Consider the following 23,321-nt stretch of genomic DNA (forward strand, 5'->3'; position numbering starts at 1 on the left):
CTCTTTCTTTCTTTCTTTCTTTCTTTCTTTCTTTCTTTCTTTCTTTCTTTCTTTCTTTCTTTCTTTCTTTTTTTTTTTTTTCAAACACGATACTCTGCCTTATCCTTTCCCCAAAGCTATGAAGCAGGTCTTAGCAAAGCATTCCTAAGTGAATCCATCACTCACTTTCAATCTTATGTCCAGGTGGCAGTGGAGTTTTGTCACCACTCACAATCAGCCAGCTAGCTGGCTTGCTTTCTCTCTCTCTCTCCTTCATGGGCCTCTGTATTCCCATATTCCCTGCATCCCAGCCTTTACATTTCAGATCCTTACCTCCTCTTGAACCTTTGGGTTTCCAAGTCCCACAGGTTCTACTTCTTGATGTCATGTTTGCCACTTCCTCTTCCTCCTCACCCCCACTTCCCACTGGAAAGAGTGAAAGGCCTCTCCATCCTTCTCCCCCTGTCCAGAATTTGCCTCATTCCTCATTCTAAATGCAAACCTGGAAAGAGGAAGAACCTAACTCAGTTCTTGCACACCTGAGCTTGCATGTTCTCTTTGAGAACTGCTGCTCGCTTCAATTGCATCTGCAAAGTTCTAAATGCCAGGAGAGTAAGTCTATGTAATAATAAGTCTATGGATCAGTCTCTATTTCTTAAATCTTTGGTTTTATGTAGGCTCACACCTAGTTATAAACTGTTCTAATCCATGTTAACAGTGGTTAATTTTTACACCTATTGTGCCTCCAGACAGTGTTAGTCTTTGTGTATAAGGATGGTGTGTGAAGATCCTTCTCATCAGGGGGGGGCCTTATTAGCCTTATATGAAGGCCTGACTCTAAGATGGAGCTTTTTTGTTTTATCCTAATTTTGTAGGCAAGAAGAATCTCTTTCTCCTGTGAATTTAATCATGACTCTTGTTACAAATGAAATGTCACGTGTCATCACATGCCCTGCATTACAGGTCAATATATGTGATTGGTAGGAAGACCACATGTTTAGAGTAGATTCAAATTTCAGCCTAATTTCTAACTGGGTGATCCTAAGAAAATATTTCACCTAACTGAGCTTCAATTTCCTTCTACAAAGTCTTAGAACAGTATCATTGTCATTAAGTAACTTAGCATTCAATATGTTCTCCAAATACTTCATTTTTATTTTTTTCCTTTCCCTTTCCTGCTAAAAGATAAGTTCCTTAAAAGGGCCGACACTCTGCATTTTGAATGTTTCTGTCTATTCTATACATTACACTAACTAGAGCAGCAGAAACGTGTGCATACACATACACACAGGTTATAATGAGTTTTCATATATGCACATGTATGCACATACATAAACCCAGGAATACATGCAAATAGAAACCCATCTTGAATAGATTTCTTTTGTTAAATTAGGCAGCCATAATTATTGACCTCTGTCTTTTCTTCTTTCATGAAAAGAGTATGAAAGTATACTTTTATCAAAGTATAAATTGAAGGCAGGAGAATTCTTAAGTGGTAGAAGGCACACTTTTCTATGCACTGGGCTATTTATGAACTCAACAGGCTGTCTGTCTTAAAGAGTATGCATGTCAGAAGAGGAATTCAATCAAAGACAGAATGACTGTGTCCTAGACTGCTCTCAGAGGGAGTTTGCCTTAGACTTCTAATATTGACAGATCCTTTGCGTGTTTCAGAATATGGGATTCTGGAGGAGAAAAATTCAGAACCTCTTTTTTTTTTTTTTTTTTTTGACTGTGGACCGTCCTTTTTCTACTCTTCCCTCATTTTCCCAGAGGGTCTCTTTTAGGTGGGAGCCCCTGCCCTCTGAGCTAGACCCTAGAGATGTGTGCCTCTGAGCCCTGCTCAGCCTTCATTTTTAAGGGCTTCTGTTTTTTACCATGCCTTTGTTTATGAGGTTTGCTTAAGGAACAGGAAGCAGTGGCAGAAAACCTTCAGGGGATCACACCCCCAGGGCAGTGCTGGGGGAGGGGCATTCCTAGTCTGCACCAGGAGTGCCAGGTAAGAACATTTTCATTATCCTTGAAAGCCTGGTAGTGATCTCTACAGGAGTGCTGTTTCCCAATCCTCTTGCACCTGCTTCCACTTCTAAATCTTTTCCTATGATTAGCAAGTTTCCCTACAAATTAAGCTAAATGTCCCCTGCTGAGATGTTGAATGCATCTCTTGTCCTGCATCCTTCATTCACTAAAAGCAGCCATTGATTCCTGTCTCCCTTATCTTGATGATTTCCTGTCCCCTTGGGCTACAGTTCCTCTATCTTTGAGCAACAGAGATTCAGTCACTTCTCTAGGTTTCCACTGAGATTCCTGTGAGAGCGAAACATTGCTGTGGAAGAGAGTAAAAGTCTGGGTGGTGGAAATCCTCCTAACTAAGGCTTCCTAATTTGTAATTAAAGAAATGGGCTTTGCACTAAGGATCACATGCTTTCTTGATGGTTACTTTTGCTCATCTAATCATGGGCCACCTTTGAATATTGCCTTTTAGTCAATAGGATGGCAATTACCAGTGTTGAAGAACAAGAGCCCTAGAGTCAGAATGCCTTTGCTAGAACCTGTTTTTAAAGAGTGTGACATGGAACTATTAACTTCTTTAAGCCTTACAGTCTTCATCAGTAAAATGGCCATCATAAAAGAGTATTCTTCTGATATATTTGTTGTTAGAATTAAAATCAGGTAATTCAGGTTAAACACATGTCATATGTGATGAATAAATGGTAACTATTGAAAAGAGAAACAGGGAGGAGTTAAATATTAATGTCTTACTGAAATGTGACAATCTCATGTTGATTCAATATGATAAATTCCATTTTCAAAAGGAATTTTTAATATGTACATACAGTTACTTCTCTGTTGCACCAGAATCAGGAACAATGCATAGAAATTGAGCTGCCAGGTTTTGTTATAGCTGCTCAGTTTTATGCTACCCAGCTCACTTAATTAACATTAACTGAGTTGTTTTAAAAGCTAAATCCTGGCCATGATGACACAGGATGTCTAGCCCTTGCCCTCAAGGGGCTTGCAATTGCTTAGATAGAACTGCAGGAGGAGCTCCCGCTTAGGAGTAGGCACTACAGCCTAGTGGGTTTGCAGCCAAGCAGGTTTGGAGCCTGAGGTCACCATATTGTCAGTCTGGAAGAAAAGCCAGGTATGGAATTGGGGAGAGAAGAGCAAGGATAAAGTAGAACCTGCCACCCCTCTGCATCTGTCTCTGATCATGTCTAGCCAAACCAGCCTTCATTAGGAAATAACTACTGCTTCTCTTTTACTTATCAAACCTTGCATATACTGTTACTTACTTATGATTAATTCTAACATGAAAACAAGCAGAGAGACTCTGGGAAATGGCATTCCAACGTAGCCAAATTGATCCAGTGCAAAATCACCACAATAAGCCCCATGAAAATAGGTCAACTATGCACATCTTTTTAAACCATATATACCATCCAAAAAAAACAAACAAACCAGAAAACAAAAACAAAATTATGTTGCAATTCATTGATGAGATTTTTCCACTATACATCTTAAAACATGATAAGCATATCCCCCAAAACATGAGAAAATTTCCATGTGTCACAGTGTCTATCTTTGTATATTAACTTCTGTTTGAGTCATATCCCCCTTTCCATATCCTATAACAATAATACTAAAATGTAGGGTTAGCCAATGTTAACATAGCCAAATGTTAAATGTAGGGTTGATAATATAGCTAATCCTTAAACGCTGGGGAATGGGTGAGAGGAAAAAGAGAAAACTTGTGCACATGCACATGCGTGCGCGCACACACACGAAGAAATTAAAAGAGCGCCTAGAGGAATGCCTGTCACATACCACATATCATCAAATCTAACTTTAATTAAATAAAGATGAAACATTATTTTATCAGTAAAAGACAAATGCTAATTAAACTAACACAATCATAAGATACCTACTGATATAAAAGATGTTGAAATGAAAAAGAATATTTTGGTATGGATGAAAAAGGCATCCGGGGCTGGAGATGTGTGGCTAAAGTGGTAGCGAGCTTGCCTGGCATGCCTGTGGCCCGGGTTTGATCCTCAGTACCACATACAAACAAGGATGTTGTGTCCGCAGAGAACTGAAAAAATAAATATTAAAAAAAAATTCTCAGCTAGTCAATCGTTAAAAAACAAATACCAAATGACCCCTTTGATATAAGGGGAGTAAACAAGGACAGGGTAGGGACGAAGAGCTTGAGAAGAAGATTTACATTAAACAGGGATGAGAGGTGGGAGGGAAAGGGAGTGAGAAGGGAAATCGCATGGAAATGGAAGGCGATCCTCAGGGTTATACAAAATGATATATAAGAGAAAAGGAGGGGTAAGACAAGATAATACAAATGGAAGAAATGATTTACAGTAGAAGGGGTAGAGAGAGAAAAGGGGAGGGGAGGGGAGGGGAGGGGGGATAGTAGAGAATAGGACTGACAGCAGAATACATCAGACACTAGAAAGGCAATATGTCAATCAATGGAAGGGTAACTGATGTGATACAGCAATCTGTATACAGGGTAAAGTTGGGAGTTCATAACCCGCTTGAATCAAACTGTGAAATATGATGTATTAAGAACTGTGTAATGTTTTGAACGACCAACAATAAAAAAAAAATCTCTCTCTCTCTCTCTTTTTAAAAAAAAAAAAAGAAAAAGGCATCCAATAAATGCATGGTTACTGAATGAGAAATAATAAGTGGATGTTGGGGATGAGGTATTCCTAGATATTCTTCCAATCAAAGGTTAGATAGGGTTGTCTTAGTAGGTAAAAACTATGATGCAGAATAGTAAATTCAATTTAGGAGGGTAGAGAAGACCTCCAAACTGAGGATTTGCCTCATTGGAGTAGGTAGAAAAGAAATGCAGAGTGGAGAGAAGAAATTCCTAAAACAAACAGGATTAGTGAAACCATATAAGTGACTAGTCCTGTGTGTTTATGCATCAGAATATCAGGACTCAAAGAGAACTTAGAAGTCACTCCATCTGACCTCCTATGAGTGTCAGGAATCTCTTTGAAAAAAAATGTTAAGAAAAATGGGTGAAAAGAACCTTTTGGAAGAGAATAGAACTTTGTCTATCTGTCCATCAGGATCTATCTTCCTCTAAAGAGAATCTTCAGAGGAAATGTACCTGTCCCAATGTTCTTTATTGTTGGCTCTGGCACTTAAAACATCAACTCCTCTAAACAGAACAATTCCATAATTTAGAGAAAGCTGTCAAAGTTTTCACAGGCATGGCAGGATATGCCCCGGGGTGGGGACAGAACCTGCATTTATGAGATTTATGGTAAAGGGTTTTACATGAGTGCCTGAAGTTTAAGGCAGATAAATCCCAGAAGACAAATACTACCAATAATTGAATTACAAAGCCATTATCATGTGCTGAACAGAGCAACTTTATGACTCTATTGTGACAAGATGAAACTTGTTAGAATATTTATGTGCTTGAGACAGTTTCTACATCACCATCCAAGAGAACAAAGCAATTCTTCCATGTGCCTCCTATGAACAGTTATCCTTCTTCAGCAATTCAGTGGCCAAAGAAAACAAGAGACCTGAGAGAGGAGAATCTAAAACAGATGTGGCATACAGCCAACATCAAGGTTCAGATCTCACATTTGACCCCATTGCAACAGCTCCTGGTCCTCTTGTCTGCTGAAATGGGGCCCTTCCCATATTAACCAGGAAATCTTCAGTATATAAGAACTGTAGCAGCCAACATTGTTGCCTACTTCTGAACATATACAGAGTCAAGTACATCCCAGTAATAAAAGATGCTATCCCAACTCTATCACTTTTTTTGAAAAATAATGTAACTTTATTTTTGTGATTGTTGAAGTCTATGAATCAATTTATAAAAGCCAAAACAATACAGTTGTTTACTTGCTTTCTGTGGCAAATTGGCAATGTAACCAATCCATTACACATGATGATATTGATTTTGTAAGACATAGATTGCTTTCTTATTTACAGTAGTTCTAATTCAGGATATACTCATGAGATTTGGATACATTTAACCCTCCCGTAACTTTCTTTTTAATTTTTAAACAATTGTAAAGTTAAAGAACCATCACAAAGAAAGTAGGAGATCCCCATCTTCTCTTTACTCAGCCTGACTGATTTTACCATCTTGCGTAAACATGGTCTAGTGTTCACAACTAAGAAATTCCCATTGATAGAATATTGTCAAGTCAACCAGGTGTTTTGAATTCCTCCAAGTGTTTTACTATTATTGTTTTTCCTGATCCAGGATCTAAATCAGAATCTCATATAGCATTTATTTGTCATGATATTTTAGCCTTCTCAGTTCTACAGTAGTTTTTCAATCTTTCCTTGTCTCTCATGACCTGGGCAATTTTGAAGAGCACCAGTAAGGTATTTTATAGAATGTCCCTTGAATTGGGTTAGTCTGATATTTTCTCATGATTACAGAGTATAGATTGTTGGAAATGACCCCACAGAAATGATATGGCCTTCCCATCGCATCACATCAAGGAGAACAGGGTATCGATATGTCTCATTACAAATGTTGGTAATCTTGAACTTTCAGTTAAGGTAGTGTCTACCAGGTTTCTCCATTGTAGAGTTACTGTTTTTCTTGGTCCCTTCTCTGTTTGTTAGAAGAAAGTCGCTGTATCTAGCCCACGCACAAAACAAAGGGAATTACACTCTAGCTCCTGGCAGGAGGAGTGATAAAAACGGTGTGAATATATATTAAAGTAACTATAAAGATTAATAAATATTTTGGAACAGATACTTTGAAGCTCTGTGTTTTATCCACTAATTTTAATATTCATTCATTTATCTGACCTGCACAAATTATTACTTCAGAAGATTTTATTTTGATCATTTTTTCTACATTTACTAATTGGAGTTCTTCTGTAAAAAATAATTGTTCTATCTTGACCATAGGTTTATTTATATCACGGTTGTTTTAGTCAGCTTTTTTGCTGCTGTGACTAAAAGATCTGACAAGAACAGTTTTAGGGGAGGAAAATAATATTTCAGGGCTCACGGTTTCAGAGGTCTCGGTGTATAGACAGCCCCATCCCTTGGGCTCCAGGTGAGACTGAACGCCGTGGTCAAAGAGTTGCAGAGAGAGATCTCCACTGTCCAGATACAAAATATATCCCCCAAAAGCACATCCCCTGGATCCACCTCCTCCAACCATACCCTACCTGCTTTAGGTACCACTCCGTTAATACCATCAGGGGATTAATCCTATTAATCCTCTGATTGGGTTAAGGCTCTCATAACCCAATTATTTTTCCTCTAAACCTTCTCGCATTATCTCATACATGAGTTTTTGGAGGATACCTCACATCTAAACCATAACATGGTTCAGTTGCTAAACCAATGCAGTGGCCAGAAAAGATAGGGAACAAGCCCAATTATGGATTATATTCTATTGTTCCTTTATTAGTGGTCCTTCCCCAATTTAGATCTCTCTCTGCCTTGGTTTGGAGATGGTGGCCAAATGATCCCTGTTAGGCTTCAATGCACTATTAATGTCCTGGCTGCCAGTTACAGACAAAGCAGAAACCTTTGCTCAATAAATTTTTTATTTTTAGAACAATTTTGGGTCTGCCCTGGAGTGGAGACCTCAGAAGAGAATGTATTCCCTGGTCACTGACTTACTTGAGTGATCATTGAGGTGTGGAATTCCCCCAGTAGTTCTGGTCTCTTCTATCTTTGTTCTGCTGGGCAAACCTCACATGCCTTCACCAAAGGAAGGTGTGTGTCTGTCTGTCTGTCTGTCTGTCTCTCTCTCTGTCTCTCTCTCTCTCTCTCTCTCACACACACACACACACACACACACACACACACACACACACACACACACACACGGCTAGTTGCTCCCCTGGAACAAAACCAAACTTTCATGAGGGATGATGACCTCTATTGTTTAGCAGTCATTTTAATTCCCCAAAGAACACAGCATCCACATTGACCAACTGGAAAACATGTCAAAATATATTACAAGAAGTGGGTAAATATCGTAAATGTTTTATGCATTCTCACAAATGAAAATTGTGAATAAAATAATCTCTATAACAACCAAAATCATGAAGAAGCAATTCATTTTTTAAATAATAGCAATTAACATAAAATGTTTACTCTCACAAAGGGGGAAATAAATATTGAAACCAAAAGTGTATGCCATTTATTCACCTATCAAATGAACACAAATAGAAGATATGAATCAAATAGAAGATACTATTTGGCCTTATTTTGAGAATTTGGAAAGAAGACACTCATTTGTGTGTGCAGTGGGGTGGAGGTTGACACAGGGTCTTGTTATGGTGTCAGATTTGTCTTCAACTCTAGGGCCCAAGAAACACTCCTATCTCAGCCTCCCGAGTAGCTGAGATTATAGGTGTACCTGGCTTTCTAGGAGAGCAATTTGTATAGACTTTCTGGAAAAGAGTTATTCATATCAAGAGTCTTAAGAAAATTCCATCTCTTTTTTTTTATGGTACTGGAGTTTGAACTCAGGGTTTCTCAACCACTGAGCCACATCCCCAGCCCTATTTTGTATTTTATTTAGAAACAGGGTCTCACTGAGTTTCTCATCACCTTGCCATTGCTGAGGCTGGCTTTGAACTCGCAATCCTCCTGCCCCAGCCTCCGGCTCAAAATGCCTGTTGTTTATAAGCCAGTGCTCCTTCATGTAAGACTTCCCATTGAAAAATCAAGGAGATTAGAGACATGCAAATATTTACCTGTGAAGATAAGCAGTGCAGTATTATCTATTAAAGTTAAAAGATAATGCCAATACCCTGTAGTCAGAAAATTAATTAACTATAGAATATCCTAAAGCTGATAAAATGGTATACCCTAATAGTATGTTATGCCATATGATGTTAATGATGTGATGCAAAAGTTGTAGAAAAATAAATGCTTACACTAACATAGAAGGATGTGAACCAAATGTTAAAGATGGTTATTTCTAGATGGAGTGATTGTGTAAATGTCTTATTTTCTGTTTACTATTTTATAGACCTTTCATTATGTTTAAGTAGATGCATACTATTTTATAAGTAGATTTTTAAAAGTAGTGCTATTTAGATAAATATTACCACCCATAATCATAACAAAGCAATCAATCTTGCTTCCAAATGGGGGAAGTGGTGTGGGGTCAGGGGGAGACAAATACTGGGAGTTCACTGTGACCCTATGCAATAGCCATGGAAAGTAGATCTCTTTTCTCCTCCTATTCTGCTGTCTTCCTCACCATGTCTCTAGCCCCTCCATCTGTCCCTCTGATTCCCCCGTCCTCTCTTCCCAACATCCATTTTCACTCTTCTCCTTCTCCCCCTCTTTTCTTTCTGTCACACTGAGATGTGAAGTCACATTTTAGGAATTCATATCTCTAGAGGAATAGTCATTAAAAAAAATCAAGCAAACAAAAAAAGAGAGGGATAAATTAAAAGATATGTTTTTTTTATTTTCCATTAGCACACTGGTTTCTTTGGCAAGCAGTTAGTAGGAGTTCAAAAGCAAACTGGCAGGGCCTTTAAAGTCTTTTTACAGAAGAGCATCCCTGCCTTTGCCCTGTGCCAAATCCCTTCACACCTTGTGTTCTGGCTCCAGGAATTCTTTGTCAATAAAGCAAGGACCAAGAAGAATAGCTGCCACTTGACACCACGGAAACTTCTGTCCCTGTGATGAAGATAAATCTAATATCCTCCTATGTCTAACCCTAACCTGTACTGCCACCCGAGCCTTACTCAATGGGTTCTTAGGAGAAACAACCTCTTAGAGTATTTTTCCAGAAGGACTAAAACCTAGAAATAAAGCAAGAGAATGTTTTTGTGTCACAAGAGGCTGGCAAAATATGGAGGATCAATTGCCTAGGATCCTTAAACCAGCCTTATCTGAGGGCCAGACACCTGGCAGTTCAGATGAAAACTGACACTATTTCTGAGAAGGGTGAGAATTTATTATCCATTTTTTTTTTTTTTTTGCACATAACTACAGAGAATCCACCTTCAAACTTAGAAACCCTGTATTTGAAGGTCTGTTCTGCAGATTAGCAACCAGTCTGGTTCCAATTGCTAGGATAAGGAACCTTCACTGGTATGCCTGGGACCATGCTCCCTAAACCCAATACACATAACTCCTACGGGATGTCAAAATGTCTGAGCTTTTCCCATTATTTCTCCTTGTCATTTGAGTGTCAGATACACACTTCCCCTTCCCAGTTAACACTGAAACACTAAGTAGTAAAAAGGAAAGGGAATGATTTTGTCTTCTTTGTCTTCCTCTTCTTCTTCCTCATCATCTCCACCTCATCTCTGAAAGAAGCAAAGGCCCCTTTGCTTCTTTCAGAGATGAGGTGAGATGGGTGAGAAATTCTGATCTTGACCCTTAGTGATATAACTCTGGACCGAAGTATTTCCTCTAGAAGAATTGTCTTCCTTGTAACTTGGGTGAGGGTGGACTAATTTATCTCTAACATACTTTCTATCTTCACTTAATTCATACTGTTAACCAGAGAAGTAGGTGTACATACTCTTTTACTCCTTATACAATCTTATTATTAATTGCTGTTACTATTATCATTATCTTTTTTCCACATGGTAGGTGTTGCTGTAGGGAAATTAGAAAGCCTAGGTTCTAGTCTGATTATATCACTTATGAGCTGTGTGCCCTCAGGCAAGTAAATTGCTTTCAGAAGGAATGCTGCCTTTCTCTTGTCACTATTTTTTTCTGATTTTGTGTCACATGTGAATTTTCTAGGCACATAGTATGTATTCTTATCCAAGTTGTTGACAAATGATGAACAGGACCCTGACAAGGGCACACCTGCACAGCCCTACCTAACATCAATCTCAGACTTAATAGACAGATACCAGCCCTTGATTAACACCCTGTGACAATAGCTTGTGTGTGTACGGAGTTAAATTCCGTATTGTTCATATATTTTATCTCCCACACAGCTTTCTGGAAATGTGTTTATTGCCACCTGCAAGATTACATATTTATATATCTTTTACATTTCCCTGACTTCCCTATTGAAAGGTAAGCTTCGTGAGGTGTGGAGGCTTTCCTCTGTTTTATTCACTATTAAACCCCATATGTGTGAAACTTTACCTCACATGTTACAGTGTTTATTAACTTGTTTCAATTCATTCATTAACCCATTGTATTAATAATTTGGGATCAACCAGGTATTCTGCCTGGCATTAAGTGTCAGAGGATCCCAGGCATCCTCAGTTTAGAGAAAGAGTCTCCATGGTGAGTAACCTGCACCAGTACCTGAGGGGTGCATAGGATGATTCATGGATGTGGCAGGAGAAGATATTAGAATATCTGATTACATTTTACTTCTATTTTAGTTTCTGTTTTGTGCATATTTTCCAAAGTTAATATATAAATACTCTAGTGCTTTCTACAACTTGTAACTAACAAACCATCATATATTGAGAGAGTACTCACTTTTCCATTTTACTATTAAGCAAACATTAATGTTTGAAAAAAAAAAGGAAATAGCTATTTCTAGAATTCTCTTATAAAATAGAATTTCCATGGGTCAGATTATCTCCAGGAGCAAAACGGTCAGTTTCCATTCCTTTAAATGTATATTTGCTCTACCCTCTCGTCTGAAGTTCTTGGTCCTTATTAGAAATGGGAAGAAAGGAGAGGTGCAGAAGTTTTCTCCTCTCCTTGTCTTTGTTAATATGGCCCCTCCTGTCCCAGCAGGACCTCCAGGCTCCTGTCTCTTACTCTGAACTTAATATCAACACAGATACACCCTCCTGGTGGCACTTAGCCTTATATCGGGCCATAACTCTCTTTCACAGTGTTAAACAGTTGGACTCTGGAGATGAATGCAGAACTTGAACTTGGTGGGCTTAAGTCCATAGGCCATTTTGCATGCAGGAACCTACACATCATTTCTATTTATTCATCTACTTATTTGTTATTCACAGTGGATACCTTTGGTGGCACCTAGGTGGCAAGCTGGGAGCCACAATAAAAAAACATGTTTCTTAGCCAAAAGAGAAGTGTGAAAATGATGCATTGAGTGTGCTTTTTATTTTACCTAGCTCACTTACTTAGGTGGGCAGAAGAGGAGACCTCAGGCTAAGCTGCTTGTTGGAGAGGTGAAGTTTTGGCTTTAGATAAGGTTTTCAGGAGGATGTTTGTTTGAGAGCCTGTCTGTGTGGCAGGTGAGAAGGAAACCTTTGACTGTGTGTACAAGAGAAACAAAGGCATCCTGCTGCGACTACTTGCCAGGCAGTTTGTCTCTCCTCTCTTGCAGACAGGCCTGCTTGCTTCACTGGCATTTTCCATGCAGAGGCTCATGGGCACAAGAATGCTCTGAAACAAAGAGGAAGGAGCAGGGGTCTCCACCCTCCCCGCCCTCTTCCTGCAGATCTGTCCTCATTCCCCCATATGCCATTAACTGCACTTCCAAATCTGAATAAATAGGAGCTCTCCTGTCACAGTGTTTATTTTTTAATACTTGCTCTGCAGTTATCTACATCGGGATATTTTGTGGCTCTGCAGCATTTATTGAGCACTATATTAAACTGGTGTAAACTCAGACAAAATGCCAGGAGAATGATAAACTAGTGACATTTCTGAGTTTCTCAGTAGAAAATGTCTACAAAGGCTGCACTGGGCTGATTGTATTTCAGAAGGCTGATGTTGCATTGCTAATATCTCCGGTATACTAACTACACCCATATTCTTGGCTTTGACGATCCTTAGGTTTTATTCCAAACTGGCTTCTAAATGTAAACAACAACTTAATATCCTGGAAACAAAAGCAGGAGGCTGCAGCAAGCTTTATCTAGTCTTCATTAATGGAACTGGTCTGGCACAACCCGTGGACTGTCCCTTCATAGTTTCCCCCAGAAGGGATGCACACACATAGACTGGGACTGAGGTTTTTCATTTTAGCTGTTTGCAAATTAACATATTTAACATTTTTAATACCACTCCATGGCTTGGGGGATCAACATTAGCTTTATGCAAGAGGTGCCTCATTGTTGAGTGTCTACTAATTTTTTGTTTAATTTTCTACTGCTCTCTGCTTTGGAAAACACCAGATCTAGCTTATTGACTTATTAGCAGATGCTTGTGTGGAAGACCCTCTTTGATCTAGGACTTTGAGACTAGGACTTAACACCAGCTATTTACATTTAAACAGAATGTTCTACCCCCACTGCCCATTGGTCATATTGTTGTGTATCTTTTAAGATTCAATCCATTTTCTCTAAAGGCTTCCTGGACTTTCTTTCTCTCTCAGACGGCAAACTTCAAATAGCACTCTGAACATTAGAACATTAGTGTCATTGGAATACTCTCTTTTCTGTAGTTTTAAATCATTAAAGGCAGGGAATCTGTAGCCCTGGTTCTTCTCACACGATAGGGGCTTGGAACATTTCACTGAATAAGAAAATGAAGGTGTAAATAAGTTAGTTTTATTGTAGAGTTGATATTTGGGCCATTGATTATTTTTTTGTCTATTGACTTAAGATAATAAATGATCTTGATAAATCATTTCTGTTAGTGGAATACTCATGATATACCAAGACATTTTTAAAACAAATATTAATCCTAATTTCTTAGGTAAGTATTAATATTCCCACATATTTCTTGAAACAAGGAAGGAGTCAGAGAAGGAAATCAGCTGCACTTTTTGTGTCTTTTCAGTGTACTAGAAATCTTATAGGTACTTTAAAGTGTGTATTCTAGGAAAACTGAGTTTAGCCTGTTTTAGGCTATGCAAAACATGTGCGTAGTTCTAGAAGTCTCAGAAGGGAGACCCACTGTGGCTTAAGGGGCATCCCGACTGGGAAGCCTACTTTCAACTTGAGTCATGTGTAGATGAGCCCCAGTCATCAAAGCTATCAAAGTAGAAGAAGGATGAGAAGGAATTCCAGGTAGAAATATCAGCACGAGCATATGCAAACTCCCCTTTCTTTCCATGAAATCCAGTTCAAGAAGAGAATTTGTTTTTCCAATTACACATAAAGGCAATATATGATTAGTGATAAAGGGATAAAGGGATACAAGATACAGCCACTAAAAAAGCAAGGTGCCCAACCACTTGTGCTAAATACTGGAAGTTAGAATTACAAATATGTTTGGATAGAGATGCTCCTAGGCAATCTTGAAATATTCTGTAAGTAAAACCTTCAAAGGTTCATTTTGGATTAAATCCCAAGTTTATGCCCTTTTGCTTTGAAGGTGACTTTATGAAGAAGAAACACAATAGTTAATCTTAAAACACACAGAAAACTACCAAAGTCTGTAGTCCCAACTAAAATGTAGCTGTGTATGTGGGCTATGGTAATCGTATCAGTTGATAAACTGCAGTGATATGATGCTTTAAGGTGTCTACTCAAATACAGGATCATCAAAATCAGCACCCGTGTGCCCATTTCACATTGTTTGGCTTTAATTCTCTGGAATTCACCAAGGCCACATAGTAAAAGCAGTGATGATCCTGTCATTTGTGACTGCTGGAGGTACTACTTGAGCCATTACAGAAAAAAATTCTTGGAAACATTGCAGTTTGACTTAAGTATTCAAACATTATTTTTAGAATTGTTTTACTAAAAATGGGGAAAAAACTTATGGTAAAAGTTTGGTCAGCTACATTAGATTTTGGAAAACAAAGGACTCTATTTTGATTTTGTATCTTTTACTTTAGTTGATGGGTTGAGGGGATTGTTACCTGAAACAACAACTCCTACCCTTAGAGATAATGCAGAAATCTTGACAAACTCTGTGACTGTTGATCTGGAGATAGGAACACTTGAAAAGATGCATCTAGATTCAGGAAATTATTTTGCTACCCTTTGACACTGACTATGAGCCAGGAAGACAGGCTTGCTAAGTTGTCAGTGTGGTGCTTCTGGGATGCCAGGCTTCTCCTGGAATGGAAATGTGGCAGACCGTCCAAGGAAGAAACTCAGAGCGGCAAGCAAGAGGGGCAGATGAGCAACAGGTCACTACCCATTAATATTTAGAAGAAAAACAGTCCAAAACTGAGCTATGGAGTTTGAGGGTTGGTGAGCACCATGCATTCTTTTTTTTTTATGCTCATGGCTTGTGGCTTTGTGAGAAAAGGTCCTCCGTGAATCTGGGCCAGGGTTCAGTGTGGGGAATAGGAGGGCCACTGTCTGTGGACTGGCAATTGCTGCAGCGTTTATCTGAAATTATGGCAAAAGGGCCATCTTCTCCTTATTCAGGCAAATTCCAATGGTGTGAACTCTCCAAGCTCATGTCACATGTCTCTTTGTGGGGAATTATTAAGCCTTCCTAGGAAGTGTTTGCTTCATGGGAGAAGAAGAAAACTGAATGCAATGTTTGGAGAGTAGACTCTGAATTTCAGGCTCAGTATCAATTAGAGAAACTCACTGATAATAGGGCCTCAAGGAGACTTTTTGTTTTTCCCCTGAAGATGAAGAGGGACTGAGAATATGAATTCCAAAAAGAAGAGTTCTGGGAATGCCCCTAGAACACTGATTACTTCTTATTTCAAAGAATTAACAAGAATTTTACCGTTCCTTTCTCCCTCTGCTTTTCATTTTCTCTCCTCACTCCTCTCTTGTCCTTCTTTTATTCATTTTTTAAATTTAATCTTTCCTTGGCTCCTTCCTTCTATCATTCCATGTTTGACTATCACATGTCAAAGCCTATGGATATAAAATATTTACAACAAATCTCCTTGGTAGCTCTGTTTAGGGGGGAGTGTGTGTGTGTGTGTGTGTGTGTGTGTGTGTTTCTGTGCATGTGCATGTGCATAACAGTTGCTTTAACACTTAGAAAAATACACAAAAATGATTATTTATAATAACCTGTGATAAGTATCTTATAGGGAGTTGTAACTCAGCACTAGAGTGCTTGCCTCACACATGTGAGGCACTGGGTTCAATTCTCAGCACTGCATATAAATAAATAAAATAAAGGTCCACCAACAACTAAAAATATATATATTTTAAAAAATAAATATGTGTTGATAGGAGGAAATGCTTTTCCTGTTGTACCTGGGACATATTTATATAAGTGACTTTCCCATCATGTTCAGGGGTCCTGAACATGACTAGAGAAGCTGGAGAAAATAATTTCAAGCTAGAGACAGAGCTTATAGAAGCTCCTGAGGGGTGGGAAAGGAACATAGCACTTTCAGGGAGTGGCACGTTCTTTGAGTATGGCAGATGAGGCAGCAAAAGTGACATGGGGTCTGTCATTTAGGGTCTTGGGTACCACAGGGCATCCTAAAGGGGATGTGTACTTTTAAGATGTGTCTTTTTTAGTATGAATTGAATGGCTGTACTGAGTGGCAGAGGGCAGGCAGAGTGACCATTTGAAGACATTTGACTATTTTTCATGTAGAAAAAGAATGAACTGAAGTTCTGCAAATTATGGTTTTTTAAGGTAAAAATAGCCCCAACATTAATTAATCTTGCTGTATAAAAATTCTAGAGATAGAGTATATCATTTATGTAATAGAATAATTATTTTCTATTTAGGATGACTCATTATAAGATTATACCAAATAATATGTGCCTCCAAGGCATTTTAGGCTTTTATTTTACTTACACATGTGGCTTCTGGCACAAATCTTGAGAGTGAAACACATCTGCACATTTTGGTCACACTGGTTCAACAATGCAGGGAATGGTCACTCTGCTGTAGTTGCCACTTCTTTGGTTGGGTCATGTGATTTGTTCATAGTTCATATGGCAGTAGTAGGTATATCTGCAAATTTCAAATAAAAAAATTAATTAGATGAGTTTGCTATGTAAATCATGGTTCAAGTCACCCAGCAACATGCCTGGCATCTACCTCATAAGTCTTGAAAGTTTAATTTGCTGCTAGCAGGGTTACTGTGGGGAGTATGTGCTAGCCATTTGTGGGAATTATTTTCAAGTCCAAGCTAACAACACCCAGTATCCTTGCCTGAGTTCAGCCTGGCCTTCATCAAACAAAGGTTTATTATAATTTTTGTTTGAAGTGGAAATTTTCCTGTCAGACTATATACATAAATAGAATAGGCACAGCCAAGGATTGGGGAGCCTGTGGACATGGATAGACTGTGGGATGCACCAAGGTACATAGGAAGTTGTTAATGCAGATGCATCTTTTTATGATTCTCCATGTTTTAGGTCTGTGATGGGGTCGAACAAGGAACCAGACCTGGTGCATCTCGAGACCAGAACTGTGGATGGTCGTAAGTAAATGAACTTTGTCCCAAAGTCCATAGTCATGGTAGCTCTGTCATGAACTAATCTGTCACAAACCAAGTCTGTGTAATCACTGTCACAATAATACAAGTCATTTGGAGTTATGGATTGTTCCTGTTATCAGTAAATCAGGATTGTCTCAATAGTCTTAAATTTGTATATTAACATGCATGTTTAAAATAGATAGATATATTAATACTTATGTATGTATAAATACATATTATCCAGATTTAATTATACCTGGATAGTGGCATTACTAGCACTACCCTCGCATCCATTCAAGGTATCTTTCAAGGTAAAGATTCCAAAACTGAGTTCCAAAGTATTCAGTGGTTTTGCTGCTGCAGTTTTATTTTTTATTTTTTGGCTCATTATCTTTTGAAATACCATCCAGGCAATGCCTCCCTGACTTGTTTAGAGCTTCATGAAACACCTGGAAAAATAAGAAGAAATAATCATGCTCTGTGTCCCCATCATGAACAGCAGAGGGGAAGTCACCTGAGTCAGTCACTCACCCTTTGGTTCTTCCTCTCAACCCTAGGCATTTGGGCCACAGTGAAGGACTACACTTTGTGGAAGTTGTGGCTTTAGATACATGGTATAGAGGGAGGTGGGTTGCAGATCCACAATTCAAACTACATGTGAATGTCTCCAAGATCACTCGTCACCTTGGAAAAACCAGTTAAACCTTTATACCTTGGTTTCTTTGTCAGTTAAATACATTGATAATAATGATTCTTTTAGTAGCTAACATTGATTTAGAAATTGTCCTCTACCAGGAATTATGCTAAGCACATCATGTACTTTATCAAGACAACTTTGTAGGTTCTATTCCCATTTAGTAGATGGGGAAACCAAAGCCTAGGAAACTAAGTTAATGATTTAGCTAAGGCATATGGTAAATTCATAGAGGACAGTAGTGTCTATTTCACAGTCACCATTCAGGTGAGAATTACAGAAACCGAAGCATATGAAGGAGTGCCCAGAGTGGTCAGCACTGAGCCAGAGTAATGATGGAGTTTCCAAGACATTTTCTCTTTCTAAACTGTTCCTCACAATTCTCAAGAATGCTCATTACTTCTGATTGCCTTATTACTTCTATGTACCTGTCCTTGGTTCTCCTCAACACAGAGGCAGAGAAAAATCTACACTTAAAGAGCTTGGAGCAAAAAAAAAAAAAGAAAGAAAGATAGAAAAAGGCAGGTCACCTGTGCAACTCAACTCCCCAGGAGCCACCCAACCTCCAAGACACCCATTTGAGATTTTTCACGGTTTTCATTTCTAGAGGTTTTTGTTTCCCCTTTGGAGATATGAATACATTCCTTGGCACAGTTAGTTGGTGTGCAGAACAGGGTCTTAGACTGACTATGACCTTCTTCCTATGTACCCAGGCAGGCCTGTGCTTTGTAATGAGCTCAGCAGTTCAGAGCATCTTCCCATCTCTGCAGTGGACTCTCTCAGGGACTGACCCTGGAGCACATGATACTATCTTGGAGTCCAAGGTCCAGATGTAAACACAAGATAAAGGTCAATATTTTCTGATGTGAAAGTAAAGGCATAAACAGTTTAAAGCTCTCTATTAAATTCCCATTGCTCTGATGATAAGGAGTCAAGTCCTAACTAACCTGGTGCCTAATTTCTGTTCTGCCTTTCCCTCCCTCCTGGCCTGAAGGACTTCGGTCTTGACTTTAGTTCTTGATGTATAGGGGGTTCTGTCCTGCCACAGGGCTCTCATTCTCGACATTTCCTCTGTCTGGAAACCTTCTTCCATTGCCTCTCCCCTACCAAGTAAATGTAATGAATCACTGTAGATGAGTTACCCTCAGGTTAAGCACCTATGTATTAGTGAAGACTTTCTAAAACTCCCATTCTAAACCAATTCCTTTTTTTGTTTGCTTTTGTCCAAAATGTATTCTTTTTTGGTTTTATTTCTGATTGAAATAGTATATTCCATTGATGTGATTATTCCGTCATAACTTTTACTCCTCACTGGTCTATGAGTCCCATGAAAGCAGAGAACCTATACCTTTGTTCAGTTTTTTTCTACAGCACACACCACAGTGTTTCCATGTAGAAGGAGCTCACCAACTTCATGCTGAAAGAATGGATGAATAGTTGATCAGTTGTCAGTTTTACCACCTAGCTAACTCAGGTTGCCTGAAAATTTTGGAGCACTGTCTCTCAAACTTTACCAAGCATACAACCCATCTAGGGATCTTGTTAGGATGTGAATTCTGATTCGGTAGGGGCCCAAGATTCTGCATTCCTAACAGGCTCCCTGATGATCCCATCCTTCTGATCTGTGAAACCTGCTTTGAGGAGCAAAGTTCCATACCAGGAAACTAATGAAAGAGCTTTAGGGTCTGTCTCCCATGACTGCACCTTTGTTTAGAAGACTCTGGATGGAATTGGTAGCATCCCCAATTGCTTTTATTTTCAGGCTTTAGGGGATAATGCTGCTTTCTGGCTTCTGGCATTGAATGCACATAAGCCCACATCCAAAAACAAGTCCTCTCGGCTCTCTCTGATCTGCACATTTTCTCATACCTAATATTCCTCTGCTCCCTGAAGGCATGGTGGTTGATCACACCAAAATGCCATCTCAGGCTCAGCCTTCCCAAGGCGTGAAATACATCAGTAATAATTTTATTTATTTTATTTTACTTTTTTTTTGGTATTTGTGCAAAGGCAGCATCTTCAGAAACTATCCAAGGGTGAAAATTCAATAAAGGGATTTAATTTGAAAAGTTATCCCTGTCAAAACAAAACAGAAAGAAAAAAATTACCTACCAATTGAAATAAAGGATCTAAGCATAATACCTGACCTGTCTCAGCATGAAAAAAAATGAGATTGTCTTAGTATCATATCTCTTTTTCCTCCTTCAGTCTCTCTCCTCTTCTCCCCTCCCCCTTATCTACTATCTCCAAGACTGTTATTACCAGGGCTCAAGGTAAAAGAAGCAGAGAGGAAGAGAAGGGAAGGCAGAACACAGAGAGGGCAGAGTAGCAGATGTTGCTGCTGCTGGCAGGATTTGAGAGTGAGTTTATCAAAACCAGTCTGGTCTATTCCTCCAAGAAGTCCAGTGGCTCTGTTCTCTCCTCTTATTTCCTGATTGAAACAATTCCTTGTTTTTTCACCCCTTTGTTATTATTCTGTACAAAGTTGAAGTATATGGAACCATTGTTTATATTATAGGTTGTACATGTTTTATAATATATTCTAAAACCATACGTATATATGGGTGTGTATATATGTATACACACCCATATATATTTTTAACTTTGAATTTTTAAATTTTAATGAGTTCAAGAATTTTGTAGCTTGACACAGGAAAAATGCCTCACTTGCTAGTTTGGCTCATCTCTATAAGATGGGTTGCAAATCCTTTTCTGGGTTTGTTACTCAAATTTTAAACATGGTCTCATTTTCTATATTCCTGTCTTACAATTGATAATTAATTTGCCAGAGTCCCTGTGTTTGAAAGGAGGTGAGCTCTGAAAAGCTTTTTGCTCCATGAGAATCTATGACTAGCACATGTTTCTTACCAACTATGTTCTGAACTATGGATGTCTTGTACTTTACATCTGTGACAAAGATGTTTCTCTTTCTTGTGTTAGTCACAGTCTTGGGAGGTAAGCTGAAAAGGGCAAGTTCAATTACTATCAATCAGAGGAAGTATTATAGGAAAACCTTAAACATATTTATCAGGGACATTTTTTTTTTTATTGGCTCCCACTTTAAACTGAGGACAAATTGACAAGTCCTCATTCAGGATGCAAAGACTTTTTTTGAACTTTAATATTTCTGTGTGGATGTGGGTATGCGTGTGAGGTTGTGCATGTCATTTGTACCCAGTACAACACTTAAAAAGAAATCCTACATTCTATTGACTTATCCCACATAACTGTATTTGTGTATAATGTGTAATATATGTTGTTAGAAAATGTTGACTGAACTACTAGATTGCAAACTTTATAAAAAGATAGATCTTATTTAATCTTTGTTCAACATATAAAACACAGCTCCAAACTTAAAACATTTAAGATTTGTTGAATTCATGAAAATATTTGAGTATCACTGTGTAGACATGTCTTCTTTATGTAAATGAAAATTATACTGAGATTTCATCTCACTCTAGTCAGAATGGCAATTATTAAGAATACAAGTAACAATAAATATTGGCAAGGATATGGAGAAAAGCATACACTCATACATTGTTGGTCAGACTGAAAATTGGTACAATCATTTTGGAAAGCAGTATGGAGATTCCTCAAAAATCTCAGAATGGAGCCACCACATAACCTAGCTATCCCCCTCCTCGGTATATATTCAAAGGATTTAAAATCAGCATACTACATCGAAGCAGACACATCACTATTTATAGCAGCACAATTCACAATGGCTAAGCTAGGAATCGAACCTAGGTGCCCTTCAACTGATGCATGGATAAAGAAAATGTTACACAATAGATTAGTAGTCAGCTATAAAAAAGAATGACCTTATGACATTTGCCAGTAAATGGATGGAACTGGGGACTATCATGCTAAGTGAAATAAGCCAGTCTCAAAAAGTCAAAGGTCAAATGTTTTCTTTGAATGCAGAAGCTAATTCAAAATAAGGGGGAGGTGATTAAAAAGAAATATAAGAAAGATCAGTGGAGTAGACAAAGGGGGATGAAGAAAAGGGAGGAGAGACGGGATAGGGAAAGATAGTGGAAGGACTCTGGCCTAAAATTCTTTTTATCCATCATGAACATCCAACAAGACACTAATTAAAATAAAAACTCTAAGTAAATAGCAGGAAGTTCAGTAGAGTAGAGGAAAAGGAACAGGAGGTGGTAGGAATGGAAGATGAGAGCAGGCACTGGGGACTGAATTTGAACAAATTATATTTCATGCTTTTATAATTATGTCAAAATGAATCACATATAAATGAAAAGAATCAATAAAATATAAAAGAGATGAGCACATGATGAGCACAGGAAACACTGACTCCCTGCCATGGGTGCCGCATTTCCCATGTATGTGGTTTTGGAGGAAAGGTGCATGCCTCTTGCTAGCATGCGTCCCCTGCCAATGACACATATGCCTCCCTCTGCATGCGTGTTTGTCTGTAAGCCGGTATCATGTGTAGCACAGGCTTGGCCATGACTGCATCTCCCTTAAACTCTGAAATGAAGGGCCCAGCCAGTGACCTGAGCGTTTCTGTGCTGGTAGTGATCCATGGCAGCAGGGACAGGGGGCAGGGGACAATTACTGGTTTCAGGATCTATTTGCATGAGTAAATAACCTTGTAACTACTATCCCAAGGACTAATCTTCCTCACTCAGGAAAAATAAACCTTGACCCTTTATCCAACTGTGAAAATAACTGCCCCACAACTCTGTGAAATGAACCTCAAACTAAGCACCCTGCCCACTGAAATAAAACAAAACGAAACTCCCAGCTTTTTTTAAGCCACTAATTCTGTCTTGAGTGGGAACTGGAAATCTCTTTCCTACTTGCAGTACTCCTGCCTTCCCATCTGCTTTCCACACTGAACCGTGTATGTGCGTGTCAATATGTACAGGAGCCCAGCAAGGCTGAAATAAGTGGGAGAGGTGACAGGGAATGCAGTTCTTAAAAGTCCTCGCTGGCTGAACTGTGGAGTGCTTGGGAGCTTTCACTATGAGCATCAATTGCTTTCACACCAGAATAGCAACTTACAATAACAAAAAGGGTAGTTAGGGCACAAACAGATCAAATGAAACGTGAGCTCTACTTCCTGGTCTTCATTCCCTTTCCCAGGAAGTAGTATTGTGTACTTTTTGTATAGAATCCTTGCTGCTTCTTCTGCCTGGGATATTCTCCTCCTGTCCTCCTCCTGTTTTGGCCAATTGAGTGCGATTAGTCACCTCGGCTGGTTTAGATGCTAGGCTAAGAACCCAATTCTAGGGGAAGACTTTCTTAAATTCCCAATCTAAATCAACTTCTATTTTGTTTGCTTTTATCCATGGTTTTTTCCTTTTGCTTTCATCTCAGTTTGAAATTTTACCTCCCACTTGTGTGTTCTTTGATCATAACTTTTCCTCTCCACCACTTCTATGAGAGCAGGATCCAAGGTCTAAGGATGAATACGTATGT

The 23,321-nt window shown here is 38.8% G+C and overlaps 1 protein-coding gene across 10 annotated transcripts in view; it reads left to right on the forward strand.

Moving 5' to 3' along the window:
- Positions 1-23,321, forward strand: part of Sorcs1 (sortilin related VPS10 domain containing receptor 1) — a 474,759-nt gene that overhangs the window by 326,765 nt on the left and 124,673 nt on the right. For all 10 annotated transcript variants that reach the window (XM_078052770.1, XM_078052650.1, XM_078052432.1 and 7 more), the window contains exon 6: positions 17,121-17,185. In XM_078052770.1, the coding sequence (XP_077908896.1) occupies positions 17,121-17,185 (65 nt within the window). The remainder of the gene's footprint in view (positions 1-17,120; positions 17,186-23,321) is intronic.

Source organism: Ictidomys tridecemlineatus, chromosome 1, assembly GCF_052094955.1.
Source record: "Ictidomys tridecemlineatus isolate mIctTri1 chromosome 1, mIctTri1.hap1, whole genome shotgun sequence".
Classification (NCBI taxonomy): domain Eukaryota; kingdom Metazoa; phylum Chordata; class Mammalia; order Rodentia; family Sciuridae; genus Ictidomys; species Ictidomys tridecemlineatus.